At 60.1% G+C, this 18063-nt stretch overlaps 1 protein-coding gene across 1 annotated transcript; it reads left to right on the top strand.

Annotated features, from left to right (window-relative positions):
- The first annotated feature begins 613 nt into the window (after positions 1–613).
- Ddr1 (discoidin domain receptor tyrosine kinase 1) lies at positions 614–17609 on the top strand. Its single transcript, XM_055597058.1, is given in 19 exon segments — positions 614–820; positions 6450–6579; positions 6672–6774; positions 7068–7296; positions 8360–8507; positions 8601–8700; positions 9239–9425; positions 9503–9749; positions 10437–10520; positions 10717–10868; positions 11538–11703; positions 12822–12932; positions 13840–13895; positions 13897–14085; positions 14174–14301; positions 15003–15221; positions 15758–15992; positions 16428–16577; positions 16663–17609. Coding segments are annotated over 18 exon segments (2733 nt in total). The 5' UTR covers positions 614–820; positions 6450–6491; the 3' UTR covers positions 16804–17609.
- Positions 17610–18063: the final 454 nt, after the last annotated feature.

The raw sequence follows: 18063 nt of genomic DNA, 5'->3' as shown, positions 1-18063 counted from the left end.
CTGGGGACCCAGAACTCGCGGGGTGGGGTGGGGGGCTGGACCTCAGGGCTCTGGAGAGGACTGGAGGGAGCTGCAGAGCTGGGGAGAGGTTGTGGAAGAAGGGGGCAGGGAGAAGTGGAGACTGGGAGAGGGCGGTGGGCTCTCAGGCTCGGGGGGGGGGAATCTAGGCTGGGAGCGGGGGGTGGGGGTGCCAGAGGGTAGCAAAGGGGGGGGTGAGAACCAAGCGGGTCTGGCTAGACAGGTGAGCCTGGCTCCCCTCCCCCAGCCGGGCTGGGGCTCTCGCACCGGTGCTGGGCCTGTGAGAACCCGCTCCTTCCTGCGTGCCCTGGGGCTGCTTCTCTGCGCTCCTCTCCCCCCTCTCTCCAGGAACCGAGCCCAGAAAAAGGGGAGGAGGGACCGCGCCATCTCCTGGCGGGGCCGCCGCGTGGGGGCCCTGGGCGGGCCGCGTGCCCCCTCGGGGTGCTGCCGTCCCCCAACACGGGGGCGGCGGGGGATGGGCGCGCCGATCACTTCGGGGGCGGCTACGCGCGGGGGGGCACTCACGGGGCGGGCACGCCAGGAGGAGCGGAGCGAGGGGCGGCGCCGGGCGTGGGAGCGCGGGCGCCGGGGCGGGAGGGCGGGCGCGGGGAGGGAGGCGGCGCCTGGGCGCGATCGGCCCCGCGCTGGCTCCTCTCCCCGGAACAGGCCCCCGACAGCTGCTCGCGGGAGCCGCCTCCCGACACCCGAGCCCCGCCGGCGCCTGCGCTCCCGGCCCGCGCCCCGCCGCCGAGGAGGCCCCAGCCGGGGCCGGACGCCCGGGTCGGCCGGAGAGCGCCGAGAGGTAGGAGGCGGGGCGGGGACGCGCGCGGTGGGGAGCCCCGGCTCTGCCCCGGGGGTCCTGGTTCCCCTTCCAGGCAGAGGAAGTGTTCTGTCCGCGGGAACAGTCTCCTTGCTCTGTGACGGGGACCGAGCCCCCAGGGGACAGGTGCGCCTGTGTGGCACACTGAGTCATCCTGTCCGTGTCCCCGTGCCTACGCGGGCGTGCTCGGTGAAGCTGCCCGGGCGGAGGGAGCCGGCCTGACGCCCGGCCTGCCAGACCGCCGCACTCCGTGCCAGGAGACAGGTCACCGCCCAGTGAGCGGCGTTCCCAGGGTCCCCTTCTGGCCTGGCATTCCTGTCCAGCACCCCCTCTCCCAGCCACCGCCCGGCTAGCCTGAGCGTGGAGGTGTGTCCAGACCCTAGCGGCACTGTAGGGACGGGGCGCAACACAGAATGCGCCAGAAAGTGGAGACATGGCCCCCCTTCTTCCTGCTGCCCTTCCTACCCAGCTCCACCTGTCCCCACCTGCTCTTGGCTTCTTCCCTCTGGCTTAGCCATGTGTTTGGGGATGCCCCGGCCCCCTGGGGATCCTGTAGCCCAGGGCCTGAGCGTGTCTTACACCGTCTTCTGGGCACAGGAGCATGTGTCTGCCATTTAATGTTAACAGGTGGCGGCCCAGTCAATGGCGAGATCTGACTCTCTAGGTCACCGCAGGGTGTGTGTCACACACCTGTAATCGCAGGTGGAGGCTGTGGGATCAAGAGCTGAAGGTCAGCCTTCCTGGGCATCATAGTGAGCTTTTGCAGGGTCAACTACTTGAGACCTTGTCTCGAAAAACCAGCCAGATCTTACACATTAAATCCCGGTACTCTGGGGGCAGAGGCAGGCGGAACTCTGTGAGTTCCAGGCCAGCCAAGGCTACACGGTGAGACCTTGTCTCAAAACAACAAAACCCAACCAACCTACCCCCACCCCCACCTGGAAAACACAAAGCAACCAGACACAACCAAAGATGCCAACGTTTGCGTGTGTGTGTGTGTGTGTGTGTGTGTAAGAGTTGTGTGTGAGCTGGTCTTGGTGGGACACGGGCCGGTAGGCTCCAGAGGTAGGAGGGGTCAGGATTATGAAGAAAAAGATTGTGTGTGAGAGGCCATGAGACACCCAGAGGTGTGAGCCTGACGCAGTCGGTTTACTCTGGTGTTTACAGTGGACTTCTCAAGGCACACTCTGTGGGGGGGGGGGTGCAGGGAGATGAACTTTAGGGGAGATGAAGGGCCTGGGGCAGCAGGTCCTGATTGGCTGAGGAAGGGCCAGGTGGGTGCCACGGGGGTGGAGCCCCTCCCCCTGTCTGCTTGTGGGAATCAAGTCGTGGGGGACAGGACGGTGGGAAGGGGATCGCCCCGGGGCCTGACAGCAGGTTCTGCAGCCTGCCGCTTGGCCCCGCGCCCTGCTCTCCGTCCGAGCCTGCTCTATTTACCTCTGGCTTTGTGCTGCTTCTGTCTCCCCCTGCCTCCTGCCTCCTGTCCCTGCCTGGCTTTGTGTCTCTGCCCCAGGCTCCGCTCAGCGCTGTCTGGCTCTGATGACTCATCTGGGATAGGCATGAAGGTTGCTCAGGGAACAAGGGCCCTGCTGTTTGCACAGTGGTGGGGGTGGAGAGTGGCACCCAGGAATTCCCTGCCAGGCTTCCCAGGCCCGCACCACGGGGCCTGCACCCCAAGAGGTTGGTACTGCTGCCTTCTGGTTCCAGCCTCTCTGGGTTGATAGCCCTCTGGCAGCCCAGTCAGCCCCTCAGCTGCTGCCTCAGTGATGGGGGTCTCAGCTGCCTCTTACATTCCTGCCCTAGAGCATTGTGGGAGCAGCTGAAGGAGGACAAAGGGATGGGGGAGGCTCCCCCCAACTCCTCCTACCTCCTGGGGTGACCTGGCCTCCCAGTACTTAAGCCTGCCCTCATCTCCTAGGCAACTCAGCCTTCTCTGCCCAAGGCTCTTCTGCCACCTTCAGAAAGTCAGAACTGGGTGCAGCGGGGATGGTGGAGGCTGGCACGGACAGCTGGGGGAGGGAGCGGACCTAGTGGCAGCTGGGGGGACCCGGTGTGAGAGGGGCACTGTCCCCTCAGCATTCTAGGACCTTTAGACTCCAGCGCAGGCCTCAGGCCTTGCCAGGAGACCCCAGCATGGAGGGCAGCAGATCCCGGGTTTATAAGACTTCAGCTGTGATGCACCCCAGAAGGAACACAGGGAGCACCCCAGTCTTCAGGGGGACAGTTACCTGGGGACTCTGAGCCGGTAGGTCCAGGTGGAGTTCCAAGTCTCTGCCAGTGTCTCAGGCGTCCAGTTGGCTGGTCTTGCTACCACAGTGGCCATGCGGAGGACAAGAGGCTTTGCCTCAGGTTCAGGCCTGGAGGTGTGAGGGGCTCAGGGCCAGCAGATGCTTCCTTCTGTTGCGCTGTCCTCAGCAAACAGCCAGACTTCTCTGAGACACCTTCACATTTTCAACATCAGAGTGGGTTTATGTTGGTTTGTGTGTGACATGGTTTCACACATGCCCGCTCCTCTCTCCGACACAGTCAGCCTGTTCTTCACCGTTTCCTGTGCTCTTCCCTCTCCTGCCTCACTCACTAGAGCTGTGTGAGAGAGTGAGCCTACAGGCCAGGTTTGTTTACCCTGGGCCGGCACAGGGTGGAGTCTTCTGCTTCCTAGTCCTGCTTTCCGAGGCCAGCAGTGCTGTGAGGCCCATGTGACAAAAGGCTCCTACTTTTTTATTTAAAGAAAAAATTTTAAGATTTATTTATTTACTTACTTATTTATTCTGAGATAGGGTTTCTCTGTGTAGCCCTGGCTGTCCTGGACTTTGTAGACCAGGCTGGCCTCAAACTCACAGAGACCCGCCTGCCTCGGCCTCCCTGAGTGCTGGGATCACAGGTGTGCGCCGTCGCACCTGGCTTTATATTTTTTTATGTTCCTGAGCGTTTTGCCTGCATGTGTGTCTATGTGTAATGCATGTCTGTGTGTAATGCGTGTCTGTGTAATGTGTGTCTGTGTGTAATGCGTGTCTGTGTAATGCATGTCTGTGTGTAATGCGTGTCTGTGTAATGTGTGTCTGTGTGTAATGCGTGTCTGTGTAATGCATGTCTGTGTGTAATGCGTGTCTGTGTAATGTGTGTCTGTGTGTAATGCGTGTCTGTGTAATGTGTGTCTGTGTGTAATGCGTGTCTGTGTGTAATGTGTGTCTGTGTGTAATGCGTGTCTGTGTGTAATGTGTGTCTATGTAATGTGTGTCTGTGTAATGTGTGTCTGTGTGTAATGCGTGTCTGTGTAATGTATGTGCACCTGGTACCCCTGGAGCTTGGAATCTGGCACTGGATACCATGGAACTGGAGTTATGGATGGTTGTGGGTGCTGGGAACCCGAATTCTCTGTAAGAGGAACAAAAGCTTCTAACTGCTGAGCTGTCTCTCCAGCCCTCAATTTTCTTTTCTTTCTTCCTTCCTTCTTTCCTTTTTTCCTTTTAAACTTTTGTTGCCTTTGGGCTTTTGGTGTTTGATTCGGTCTCATGTAGCCCAGGCTGGCTTCAACTCTAGGATGGGGCTGTGGCTGGCCTTGAACTCCTGATCCTTCACCTCTCACACGTGAGAGTTACCAGTATGCCACTGACCCTGCTTTTAAATCAAACGTACTTATTCTTTGTTTACACGTATGGGTGTTTTGTCTTGTGTGTGTGTCTGTGTGGTACCGTCACGCCTCGGGCTCTGGGAGGCCAGAGAGCGCTGCGTCCCCTAGGACCGAGCCGGTGCTGGGACTCTAACCTGGGTGCTCTGGAAGAGAAGCCAGTTGTGTGTCAGTCAGAGGATGGCAGTGGTGATGTCACACATCCTTAATCCCAGCACTAGGGGCAGAGGCAAGCGGATCTCTGTGAGTTCAAGGCCAGCCTGGTCTACACAGTTTCAGGACAGCCAGGGCTATGTAGAGAGACTCCATCTCAAAAACAAACAAGTAAAAAGGAGTTGTTTTCCCTTCAACCCCGATGTTCTGCACCCGGGGGTCCTGGGGACTGAACTCGGGTCATCACGCTTCGAGGCTAGTGCCTTCTACCTGCGGAGTCACCTCTCTGGATCTTTACTCTTTTTCTTTTCACGGTGACAGAGACGCTTACTCCCCCGGCACACACAGCCCCGCCCCCATTGGCCCCTGTGGTTGTTCACAAGGATCTGGGTCCTCACCGAGGGCTCCGTGGTGGACATTTGCGGGCACTGCTGGGTTCTTACTCCTCCTGCTTCTTCCCTGCCCTGTGTTTGAACTGTCCTGTCAGGGTCCTATCGCCAGTGTTTTCGGAGCAGATGATACTGCTATAACACACAGACCATGGTGGCTTCCCTTCTGTCCCTCTTCCCCTGAAGAGATAACCGTTAAGAACACTTTGTTGGAGCTGGAGAGATGCTCAGGGGTTAGGAGCGCTTCCGGCTCTGGCAGAGGGCCCAGCGCCCAGGTGACTGCCAGCCCGCTGCCATCAGTGACTCAAGTTCTAGGGTTCTCGCTCCCTCTTCTGGCCTCCTCGGGTGGGTACTGCATGCATGTGGCGAACAGCCGTGCGTCAGGCAAACACTAACATGAATAAAAAATTTAAAAATCAATCTTGATGATTCCTGTGTGTGTGTGTGTGTGTTTATGTGCAGTGGTGTTTTGCTTGCATGTATGTCTTGCATGTATGTGAGGGTGTCAGATCCCCTAGAACTGGAGTTATAGACAGTTGTGAGCTGCCATGTGGGTGCTGGGAATTGAACCCGGGTCCCTTGGAAGAGCAGCCAGTGCTTTTAACTTCTGAGACATCTCTCCAGCCCCAGTTAAGGAATCTAAAAACAAAACAAAACAAACCAACAAACAAAAACTTTGTCAAGTTAGGCATGTCAAGTATGCATCTGCAATTCCAGCATTTGGGATATTGAAGCAGGAGGATGGCGGCCAGGTTCAAGGCCAGCCGAGGTTACATAGTGAGATAGAGGTCAGCTTGGGCTACAGAGTGAAGATTATCTATCTATCTATCTATCTATCTATCTATCTATCTATCTATCTATCCATCCATCCCTTTGTCAGTCTGATTTGTATTTTTCTGGTTCTGATGAATTTGACTCTTTTTGTAAATCGTAGGCTTTGTTCTTCTATAAGGTGGATATTCAGAATCTCGGCTATTTCTGTATTGGGTTGTTTATGAACTGTTTCTCTTCACAAGAGCTCTTCTTGGTTTATTATAACTACTAGGCCCTTTGCCTGTTCTCTGTGTTGTCTGTACCTTTTGAAGCCATTTTTTTCATTTATTTTTGTTCTTATTTTCTTTTATCGATTGAGGGGGTGGAGGCCTTCGGTATGGTATCAACGAACGGATCTCCGCCTGGTTTCTTTGTGCGTTAAGTAAGGATCCTAGCAGCTGCCTTGCACAGCGCTGACAGTAAAGTTACGGTCTCCCGTGAGAGGGCTCAGCCAGGGCCTGGAGGGCAGGAGGCAGCCTGAAAGCAGAGCCGCTCTCTGGACTGACCTCTCAGTTTTACTTTTGGCCATTTTACTGTTCTTGCCCCCAGAGCACCCAGCCTGTCGGCCCCTGCTGCTGGCTGTGCCCAGGTCTATTGGTGACTGCCTCCCTCCTCTTGTGCCCTGCAGAGATGCCATCCTCCCCTCCGTAGGCCCGGGGGACCAGGAGCTATGGGGGCAGGGGCCCTCTCCTCTCTGCTGCTGCTGCTGCTCTTGGTGACCGTTGGGGATGCTGACATGAAGGGGCATTTCGACCCTGGTGAGGAGACTCAATGTTGGGTTCCCCGGGGACAGAGCGTGGGAGTCGGGAGGTCTCGGGGCCCTAACCCTTCGTATGCCCGTGTCCTCCAGCCAAGTGCCGCTATGCCCTGGGCATGCAGGACCGCACCATTCCCGACAGCGACATCTCCGTGTCCAGCTCCTGGTCAGACTCCACCGCTGCCCGCCACAGCAGGTACCTGACACGGGGTCACCTAGATGGAGCTCTCTTATGGACCCCTCCGTGCCCCTCCAGGCCCTCTGCACAGGCTAAGAGGCTTTTGAGAAGGCCCGGGCCGGTGAGACGTACTCAGTGTCATGGGAGCGGGGAAGCTGCCAGGGTGGCTCACTTAGGGTGCTCAGCGGCTATGAGGCTCTGTGTTAAAAGTCCCAGTGCCCTTAAGTGGCTGTGGTGGCTATGCTCACCCGGGAAGGAGAGGCAGGGCGAGGCAGGGTCAAGTGCCAGCCTGACAACCTTCCTCCTCCCAGGCTGGAGAGCAGCGATGGCGACGGGGCGTGGTGCCCCGCAGGACCCGTGTTCCCCAAAGAGGAGGAGTACCTGCAGGTGGACCTCCGGAGGCTGCACCTGGTGGCTCTGGTGGGCACCCAGGGCCGCCATGCCGGGGGCCTGGGGAAGGAGTTCTCCCGAAGCTACCGGCTGCGTTACTCCCGGGACGGCCGCCGCTGGATGGACTGGAGGGACCGCTGGGGTCAGGAGGTGAGGCCCGGAGGGGAGGCCCAGGCGGGCCGAGTTCTCCTTGCACCCGCTGGCGCCGGCATCCCCGGCTCCAGGCCGCCGTGAACCGGCTGCCTCTGCACGTCCCCGGGGAGTCTTGGCCCCACCTCGGCCTCTGCCGTGCGCCTGGCTTCTCACTCCCGCCCCACACCTGGTCCTTTTTCTGATTCTCAGCGTGGGGGAGTTTGCCTGCCCCCGTTCCGTGTTTAGCATCCCAGACCACAGGCTGCGGTGGCGTCGCAGCTCCCCCTCCCAGCTCCTCTCCACTCGCACCTTCGTGGGTCTCCTGCGCCCCGCCACTCTCCCCCCCTCCATCCCACCTCTAAGCCGCTGGGACGAAGTCTGAACCCTTCAGCCTGTCCACTACATATCAGCCATCCTCCCCGCTGAAGGAAATCAGACGGTCACACCCAGCCCTCAGCCCAGCCCTGGCTTTGGCTCTATCAGAAAAATACACCCCAGTCCTTTGGCTGAGTGCACCTGGGTTGGCGTGGTTCCTGCTCCAGGGCGTCTGGCGCCCTCCTGTGGTCTCTGCGGGCTCAGCGCTCAAGGGTGCACATGCTGTGGCCAGACCCGTGTGTGCGTCTTTCTTGCCGTCTGTGGAACAAGCCGGGCCCCTCCCAGCAGTCAGGGCTCGCATGCTCCTGCTCTCCGGGCCTGGCGAGCCTCCCCCAGACACCCCCAGGCTCCCTCTTGTGTGTCCAGTCCTCGCGATGTCTCGTCCTGCAGCTGCGGACACCCGCCTCCTCCCCACACTCTGCCTCTTGTTCCTCACAGCTGTCCACTGAGGTCACATGTGGTCCAGCGTGGTCAGCTCGTGAATGGACGGGGGGTGCCGAGCTGGGGTGCCGGACGCAGTGGCATGCATGGCTTGGAGACAATGGGACCCGGTGGGGGGTGGGGCTGAGGTGCACACGAGGACAGACCTCCGGAGCCCAGGGGCATCCCTCGGTGCCGTGTGCTGGGCGAGCCCCCTAGGCCGATTCAGGAGGTAAGCCCTGCCCGCAGCCCTTACCCACCATCCGCCCTCTCTCCTGGCCCACAGGTGATTTCGGGTAACGAGGACCCCGGTGGAGTGGTGCTGAAGGACCTCGGGCCCCCCATGGTGGCCCGGCTGGTCCGGTTCTACCCCCGGGCCGACCGAGTCATGAGTGTGTGTCTGCGGGTGGAGCTCTATGGCTGCCTGTGGCGGGGTGAGTGCCAGGAGGTCAGCGTGGAGGGGAGGGGAGGGGAGAGAGGAGAGGGCCCAGGCCCCACGCCTCTGACTCCCCTCTTCCCCCTCCCAGATGGATTGCTGTCTTACACAGCCCCCGTGGGGCAGACCATGGTCCTGTCTGAGGAGGTGCATCTCAACGACTCCACCTATGACGGCTACACGGTGGGCGGGTAAGAGGGATGGGCCTGTGGGGCGTGGGGTGGGAGCGGGCTGCAGGCTCGCCTGTGTGTGCGCTCTCGTGGGAGGTGAGGGAGAGTGTGGGGTAGCCTGGGGAGAATGCGGGTGAGCGAGGACCTGGAAGGACAGGCCGGGAACAGTGATAGAACGGTGGCCGCCAGCCGGAAGGCTGCTCTGCGTGTGTTACACCCCCGTGGACCAGACAAGGACCACCTTGTAAGAAGACCCGCATGACATGCACAGCTCCTGAAATCCCTGACCTTGGGAGGGACTGCAGTCACACAGCCCGTTCTCGGCCAAGGCTGCCTCAGCACCAGAAGGGGCTGTACCCCCAGCTAGGACCATCTGCGGGCCTGGTCTCTGCAGTACACACTGTGGTGGCGGCGCTGCGGCCTGGCGTGGTTTGGGCTGGGTGCATGCAGGAGAGGAGGGTATTTATTGCACGACGCTGGGAGGACAGAGCGGAGGAGAGTCAGGCTCTTGGCCTCTGCCGCCTCCCCTCAACTCCCCTTTCTCTTCACCTCCGAGCAGGCTGCAGTATGGCGGTCTGGGCCAGCTGGCGGATGGTGTGGTGGGCTTGGATGACTTCAGGCAGAGCCAGGAGCTGCGGGTGTGGCCGGGCTATGACTACGTGGGCTGGAGTAACCACAGCTTCCCCAGCGGCTATGTGGAGATGGAGTTTGAGTTTGACCGACTGAGGGCCTTCCAGACCATGCAGGTGCGTGCCCTGCGTGCCCTGGGGGGGAGCTGCTGGGCTCTCCCCGCCTTGACTCAGTTTCCCCCTCCTCCCGTCAGGTCCACTGCAACAACATGCACACCCTGGGAGCCCGCCTGCCGGGCGGGGTAGAATGCCGGTTTAAAAGGGGCCCTGCCATGGCCTGGGAGGGAGAGCCTGCGCGCCATGCCCTGGGGGGCAGCCTCGGAGACCCCAGAGCCAGGGCCATCTCGGTGCCCCTGGGCGGCCGCGTGGGCCGCTTCCTGCAGTGCCGCTTCCTCTTCGCGGGGCCCTGGTTGCTCTTCAGCGAGGTGTCTTTCATCTCGGGTAAGCCCCGGCGTGAGCTCCGACTGTCCTCTGACTGCTGTGGTGTCCTCTCGTGGGCTCCCAGTATTGCATCACCGTGAGATTTCTCAAACCGGGGCAGCATAATCAGACCCCAATGCTTTGTAGAGGCTTTTTTGGTTGGGTGTTTTGTAAGTTCTTTTTTATTTTATTGTGTTTTTGAGACAAGGTCTCACTGTGTGCCTCTGCCTTCTGATTAAAAGCTGCGATTAAAAGCATGTGCCCCACACCCAGGTAGATTTTTTAATTTAATTTAATTTTTAAAATGATTTTAAAAGATTTATTTATTTTTTATGTCTGCATGTGTACCTGCAGGCCAGAAGGGGGCGTCAGATCTCAATGTAGATGGCTGTGAGCCACCATGTGGGTGCTGGGAGTTGAACTCAGGCCCTACTGGAAGAACAGATGGTGCTCTTAACCGCTGAGCCATCTCTCCAGCCCCTAAAATGAAATATTTTGAGGGTGGTGGAAGTCTGGTCAAGCCTGAAAGACTAATTGAGAAACAGCCTCTTCCCTGAGCCTGCAGACCCCCAAGGACATTCTTGAGACCCCCGAGTTCCCCACTTCCCTTAGGCAGGGCTTCCAGACTGCGCCTCTGGTCCCTGGCCCTCACGCCCCTGTGCCCCTTGGGTCCCTGCTCTGACCTCCCTTTTCCTTCCTTCTCCCCAGATGTGGTCAACGATTCCACCGACACCTTCCCACCAGCCCCCTGGTGGCCGCCTGGGCCGCCTCCCACCAACGTCAGCAGCCTGGGTGAGGAGTGCTTGAGTGGTCCTCCCGTGCTGGGGCTCCTCCTCCCCGTGCTCCCTGTGCTGAGGCTCCTCCCCCCCCCTCCGTGCTCCCTGTGCTGGGGCTCCTCCCTGTGCTCCCTGTGCTGGGGCTCCTCCCCGTGCTCCCCGGGCTGGGGCGGCCGCCTGCTGGCTTGGTGCTGACCCTTCCCCTCCGTCAGAGCTGGAGCCTCGGGGTCAGCAGCCAGTGGCCAAGGCGGAGGGGAGCCCCACGGCCATCCTCATCGGCTGCCTGGTGGCCATCATCCTGCTGCTGCTGCTCATCATCGCCCTCATGCTGTGGAGGCTGCACTGGCGCCGGCTGCTCAGCAAGGTGGGCGGGCACTGTGAGTGTGTGTGTGTGTGTGTGTCCATGTGTCTGTGTGTGTGTGCGTGCACGCGTGCCTGTGTCAGTGTGTGTACGTGCCTCTGTGTGTGTGTCAGCGTGTGTGTACGCGTGTATGTCTGTGTGCGTGCGCGCGTGCCTGTGTGTGTGTGTATGTGTCAGCGTGTGTGTATGCGTGTATGTCTGTGTGCGTGCGCGCGTGCCTGTGTGTGTGTGTCAGTGTGTGTGTGCGCGTGTATGTCTGTGTGTGCGCGCATGTGCCTGTGTGTGTGCATGAGTGTGTGTCATCGTGTGTGTCAGCGTGTGTGTATGTGTGCATGTCTGTGTGTGCGTGCATGTGCGTTCGTGCATGTGCTGTGCAGGCAGGCCTTGGGGAGGAGCCAGAGGACAAATGTCACTTTCTGCCTCTCAGCTGTGTCCACCTGATGTAACCAGCCTGTTGGGAGCAGAGGCTGGGAGGGGTGTGGTGAAGGGGCAGGTGGCCCGTTGCCCCAGGCCCTGGACATGTGTGGTGGGGTGACTCCCGCCGTGGTTGTGATTAGGGTCAGGTTTGGGTCCTTGGGGGACCTCGAGGAAGTGGGGCCGCAGGAGGGGACAGACCCTCCACGTCAGGAGGCCGTGCTGAGCAGTGTCACCTAACGTCTAATCCGCAACCAGGCGGAGCGCCGGGTGCTGGAGGAGGAGCTGACGGTCCACCTCTCCGTCCCTGGGGACACCATCCTCATCAACAACCGCCCGGGGCCCCGAGAGCCGCCCCCTTACCAGGAGCCCCGGCCTCGGGGCACCCCACCCCACTCTGCGCCCTGTGTCCCCAACGGCTCTGGTAAGTCCTGTCTGTCCCGGTCCACTGTCTTCGCCTGTGTCTTCAGGTAGCCCTCCTCCTCCTGTGCTCTCCACGCCCTCTGGTTCTCATTACCATGCCCCTCCGTGTAGCCTCCCCAAGGCTTTCCTGCCTGTTACCCAGAATGCTGCTGGTCTCATCCTGTCACTGTGTTCTAGAGTTCTGTTGTGCCCTCCTCGTTTGTACTTCGCATCCACCATCTATCCGTCCCCGCCTGTCCATCTTTCTTTGTTCATCCATCCACTCATGTAACCACCCGTCAGCCTACCTGTATTCAGGAACCCATCTGCCTGTCCAGACTTCAGATATCAATGTTAGTACCATCCATCGTCCCCTCATCCATCCATCTCTATCCTTTATCCCCTCATCCATCCATCTCTATCCATCATCTCCTCATCCATCCATCTCTATCCATCCATCCATGTCTGTCCATCATCCCCTCATCATTCCATAATATCAGTCATGATCCCCTATCATCATCCATATCTATCCATCCATCATCCACCTGTCCATATCTATCAATTTACTCATCCATCATCCCCTCATCCATCCATATCTCCTCATCCATCATCCATCCATCTGTATCCTTCCCTCTACTCATCCATCCATATCTATCCATCTACTCATTCATCATCCATCTGTATCCATCCATCTACTCACCCATCCATCTCTGTCCATCATCATCCCCTCATCTATCTGCCTGTATCCATCCATCATCCTGTCATACACCCATATCTATCCACCCATCATCTCTCATCCATCCATATCTATCCATCCATCATCCCCTCTCCCATCCATCTCTGTCCATCATCATCTCCTCATCCATCTGTATCCATCCATCATCCTGTCATACACCCATATCTATCCATCCATCATCCCTCATCCACTCATCCACCCTTCTGTATCCATCCATCCCTCATCCTTCCATATCTATCCATCGTCCATTCAGCTCTCCATCACCCGCGAGGGCCTTGCTCTGTTCTCTCTGCCTCCTGTGCTTTCACTCCCATGAGCCCCAGTCCTGCCTTATCCCAGGTCTCCCTGTCCGTCTCGCCTCAGTCTCATCCCTTCCCCGTGTCTCCCCCTCCTTCTCCCGACAGCGCTGCTGCTCTCCAATCCGGCCTACCGCCTCCTTCTGGCGACTTACGCCCGCCCCTCTCGAGGCCCGGGCCCCCCCACACCCGCCTGGGCCAAACCCACCAACACCCAGGGTAAGCCCCTCTGCCGCTGGGCTCTGCAGGCTCCCGTTCCTCCACCGGGCACGGAGAGCCTCACACCTTGCACTCTCGCTTCCCCGCTGTGGCCTTTTCTGCTCTCCTGAGCTCCAGCTGAAAGCCACCCCCAGGGCCGAGGGGCCTGCTGCCGCTCTTAGCTCTGTCCCGCCTCCTCTCCCGCTCTCCAGAGCTGGAGGGCGCTGCTGTGGCGCCCACTCTTCTGTAACCCCTCCTTTATTCTCCCCTCTCTCTAGAGCTGCGAGGAGGAGGGCCTCACCCTGGGCGCTTGCCCCCTCCCCCGTGTCCTCTCTCCGCAGTCCCAGAGGTGAAGGCTCACGCCGCCCTCCCGTCTGCTCCCCCTTCCCTCCGTGTTGCTTTCTCATTGTGGCCCCTTCCCCCAGGGCCCGGAGGGGACAACTCCGCCTCCCTCCTGTCTACAGACATCTTGTCTTGGGGGCCTGTCACCCTCTCCCCTCTCTGTGTGCCCTGTCTCTGCCTGTCTTCGAGCTTGGTGTGTTTGCGATTGGGAGGGGCCATGGCGGGGGGGGGCGGGGTTGTGGCGGGGAGGGGCGGAGCTGACAGGCAGGAGCTGCTGGTCCGTGGGACCCGGGTTTGGAACAGGGCGGAGACTCAGGGCTTGGGCCTCCCTCAGATGCTGGGCGGAGGAGGCCCTCTTCCAGCCCAGGCTTTCCTGGTGCTCAGGGTTGTGCCAGGGCTACCCAGGGGGTAAATGTTCCTGGTGCCGTCTGCCATAGCCATCTGTGCGCCTCCAGCCTCTGGGTGGGTAGCCCCGTTCGCTGGCTGGAGGCTGGCAGCTGGGGCGCAGGGGGTGCAGAGCCGGGGCTCTGGGGGTGGGCTGCTGGGGCTGCCGCCGCCTCACCGTCCTCTCTCTTTGCCCCTCCAGCCTGCAGTGGGGACTACATGGAGCCCGAGAAGCCGGGCGCCCCGCTGCTCCCCCCGCCCCCCCCAGAACAGCGTCCCCCACTACGCCGAGGCCGACATCGTCACCCTGCAGGGCGTCACTGGGGGCAACACGTACGCCGTGCCCGCGCTGCCCCCGGGGGCCGTGGGGGACGCGCCCCCCAGAGTGGACTTCCCTCGGTCACGGCTCCGCTTCAAGGAGAAGCTTGGCGAGGGGCAGTTTGGGGAGGTGAGGAGGGGGGCTTTGCCGCCATGCCCGCGTGCTTGCCGGCTGACGCTGTGACCTCGTGACTCATGGGAGGACCGCCTTTCTCCAGGTACACCTGTGTGAGGTAGAGGACCCCGAAGACCTGGTCAGCAGCGACTTCCCCATCAGCGTGCACAAGGGACACCCCTTGCTGGTAGCGGTGAAGATCCTCCGGCCAGACGCCACCAAAAACGCCAGGTGAGACCCAGGGCAGCAATAGTGATAACCCATTCCCGGGGATGGGTCACGCAGGGCCCTCTCCTCGTGGGGAGATGTTGGCAGGGCTGCTGGGAGGGAGGATTAACCTTCTCCAAGAGCAGCCCCTAAATGCCTACCCAACCCCAAGTGGTCAGCCTTGAAAACCTCTACAGACAAGCTGCACTAAGAGACGGCAGAGTGGATTTACTCACCCACGTGCTGTAACAGTAGCAGCTAAGGGATGAGGGGCTGGAGAGACGGCTCAGGAGTAAACAGCACTGGCTGCTCTTCCAGAGGACCTGAGTTCGATTCCCAGCAACCACTCAGTGGCTCACAGCCATCTATAGTGAGATCTGCTGCCCTCTTCTGGCGTACAGGCAGAACACCGTCTACATAATAAATAAATAAATCTAAATATATAATTAAGGAGTGAGAGACCACGGAGGATTTGAAAGAGTGAACCACCTCAAGGGGACATGGGAGGGGTTGGAGGGAGGAAAGGGAGAGGCAAAGTGATGGAATTATATTTTAATTAAATAAAAAGTAATTTTAAGAGCTGCTAGGTAAGGGCCAGGGATGACGTCTAGAAAAGGGAGGGAAGCCTTGCGGGGGGGGGGGGGGGTTGTCAGGAGCAGCTGAGCCTGTGTCGGGGGAGGGGGAGGGCACACTGCCCCTGGCCAGCCCTCTCGCTGCTTCTCCAGGAATGATTTCCTGAAGGAGGTGAAGATCATGTCACGGCTGAAGGACCCAAACATCATCCGGCTCCTGGGCGTGTGTGTGCAGGACGACCCACTCTGCATGATCACAGACTACATGGAGAACGGAGACCTGAACCAGTTCCTCAGCGCCCACCGGCTGGAAAACAAGGCCGCCCAGGGCCTTCCTGGGGACCCAGAGCCTGACCAGGGGCCCACCATCAGGTACGCGGTCCCAGGGCAGGGCCCCCCTCAGAGCACCCCAAGTGGTGTTCCCTCAAGCTGGGAAGGAAGGTGGAGGTGTCCATGGGAATTCAGGACCTTGGGCCAGAAAGGCCGGGATCTTAGAAGGAACAGGAGGCATGGAGCCTCTGAGCTCTCCCCTGTGCCAGCTTAAGAAAACACCGGCTGGGGGCGGGAGTGAGGCGGGAGGGGGCTGGAGAGATGGCTCAGAGGTTAAGAGCACTGGCTGCTCTTCCAGAGCTCCTGAGTTCAATTCCCAGCACCCACAGGGTGGCTCACAGCCGTCTATAGAGATCTGGTGCCCCCTTCTGGCCTGCAGACTCACACGCAGGCAGAGCACTCTACACATAATAAATAAATAAATCTTAAAGAAACGGGAGCCCTTTGGGGTTGGAGTTGGACTTGCCCGTGATGTCGCCAGCCGCTGGGGTGTGGGCTGCCCTCCCCCTCCCGGACACGCGTGTGGAAAGTGGAGGCTTGGGTCCGGACGGCTGGAGACCTGCTCTTCCTCCACTCAGCTACCCCATGCTGCTGCACGTGGCGGCCCAGATCGCCTCGGGGATGCGCTACCTGGCCACACTCAACTTCGTGCACCGGGACCTGGCCACCCGGAACTGCTTGGTTGGGGAAAATTTCACCATCAAAATCGCCGACTTTGGCATGAGCCGGAATCTGTACGCGGGGGACTACTACCGCGTGCAGGGCCGGGCCGTGCTCCCCATCAGGTGGATGGCCTGGGAGTCGATCCTCATGGTGAGCGGAGGGAGGCGGGGTGGGGGGGGGGGGGCGGGGACCCGACGCCGGCTGCCCCTCCTCAACCCTTCCCCTTCTGGGCCTGCGCTCTCCTCTTGTGAGGACCGAGGGTCCTTGCGGATCAGGGAACTAGGACAGGAAGGAAGAGTGGTGGGGGCGGGGGTCTAGGAGCCAAGAGTGTGGGTGCTGCGGGGCGCGGCTCGTGCCTGTAGTCCCAGGAGGCAGAGGCAGGCGGATCTCTGTGAGTTCGAGGCCAGCCTGGTCTACAGAGCGGGTCCAGGGCAGTCACGGCTACACAGGGTTGGAAGCTGGGGGTAGAAGGGGTTGGGTTAGGATACTGGCTCAGTATCCGCAGGCGGGAGGCAGGCGGAGGAGAGGGCAGGGGGAGGGTGTGTGTGAGCTCTTTCTCTCCTCTCTCGCCTTCCCGCGTACCAGGGGAAGTTCACCACAGCGAGCGACGTGTGGGCCTTCGGAGTGACGCTGTGGGAGGTGCTGATGCTCTGCCGGTCCCAGCCCTTCGGGCAGCTGACGGACGAGCAGGTCATCGAGAACGCGGGGGAGTTCTTCAGGAACCAGGGCCGGCAGGTCGGAGCGCAGGGGGGCGTGGCTTGTGGGAGGGGCCCGGGGCAGGGCATGCGCAGACTAAAGGCCATCCGTCGGTACCTCGCAGGTCTACCTGTCCAGGCCGCCCGCCTGCCCGCAGACCCTGTATGAGCTGATGCTACGGTGCTGGAGTCGGGAGCCCGAGCAGCGGCCGCCCTTCGCCCAGCTTCATCGGTTCCTCGCAGATGATGCGCTCAACACAGTGTAGACTCAGGACCCTGCAGCCCGTTTCTGTTGGGAGCCGGCCCGGGGGAAGCTGGACGCGAACACCGGAGAAGCCTACGGCGCCACACCCCGCCACCTCCTGACTTGCCCGTCCCCGAGAGGCAGCGTTTCTGCGGGTGGGCTGGTCCCACCCAGGGAGCTGAAGCCTCAGTTACCAGATACACACGCGCTCGCCCTTCCTGTACTTCCTTCCATCTCCTGAGCGCCACCCACCCAGCTGGCCCTGGGCTTGGGATCCTGCCTGACTTCTTCCAGCCATCCCCAGGGCGAGGACGGAGGCAAATGCAGGGCACACACTGGACAAGGCCCACTGGACCTCCTGGGCCCCACTGGACAACACTGGTTCCTGGGGAGGAGGCTCTGCCCCCTGCCTCCTTCCTGTCACACACTGGACACCGAATTGGGGGGAACGGACAAGAAAGGCCAACGCCTGCAGCGGTCCTCCGCCGTGGCCGCCTTCTGTCCTACCCCGACACACTGGACCTGGGGGTGACCCCTGCCGTGACCCTCAGCCACAGCCCTCTCCTTCCTACCCGCCGCACTGCAACTAGACCGTCTCAGCCTATATGTTTCTGTGGAGTAAATGCTAGGATGGGGACAGAGGGAGCAATAGCCCAAGGCCGGGGGTGGGGATTCTATCGTAGCTACCACATTGGTTTTTCTATAATCACGTGGGGTTTGTACATTTGGGGGGAGAGACACAGATTTTTACACTAATATATGGACCTAGCTTGAGGCAGTTTTAATCTCCTGCACTAGGCAGGTAGTAATAAAAGGTGAGTTTTTCCACGGCTGTGGATGCATTTCTTGGGGTTTGGGTAATGTCTGCCTCCTGTCCACTTCCTTTCCCCAGTCCGCGTCCCACATCCTGTCCAGCATTGGTCTGTTGTCACTGTAATCCAGGCCTGAGCCTGTCGGGCCATGAGAGCCCTGTGCTCGCTGCTCCGCAGAGGGAATAGAAATGAACGGTTTCCTGTCGGTGGCAGTCAGAGGTTCCCTGGAAGCCACTGGGAACTCCAATCCCATTCACCAGGAAGGGCAGAGCTAGCCATCAAATATAAAGGCGAGGCTTCTATGCTTTGTCTGGAGTCTAGGATCCTGAGGGCTGGGAGCCCCAGGTGATCCCTGGGTCAGGTTTTGAAATCACGCACATGAGTCTCAGGTGTGAGGTGTCTGGGTGGAAGCCAGAGTGAGCCTGGCTCGCTTCAGGCCAGCAAGGACAGGCTGAGGCCACTGTGAACGC

The sequence above is a fragment of the Psammomys obesus genome, unplaced genomic scaffold (genome assembly GCF_907164565.1).
Source record: "Psammomys obesus unplaced genomic scaffold, mPsaObe1.curated_primary_1811, whole genome shotgun sequence".
Taxonomy (NCBI): Eukaryota; Metazoa; Chordata; class Mammalia; order Rodentia; family Muridae; genus Psammomys; species Psammomys obesus.
Note: the sequence above shows the minus strand (reverse complement) of the source record. Positions and strands in the feature narration are given on the sequence as shown.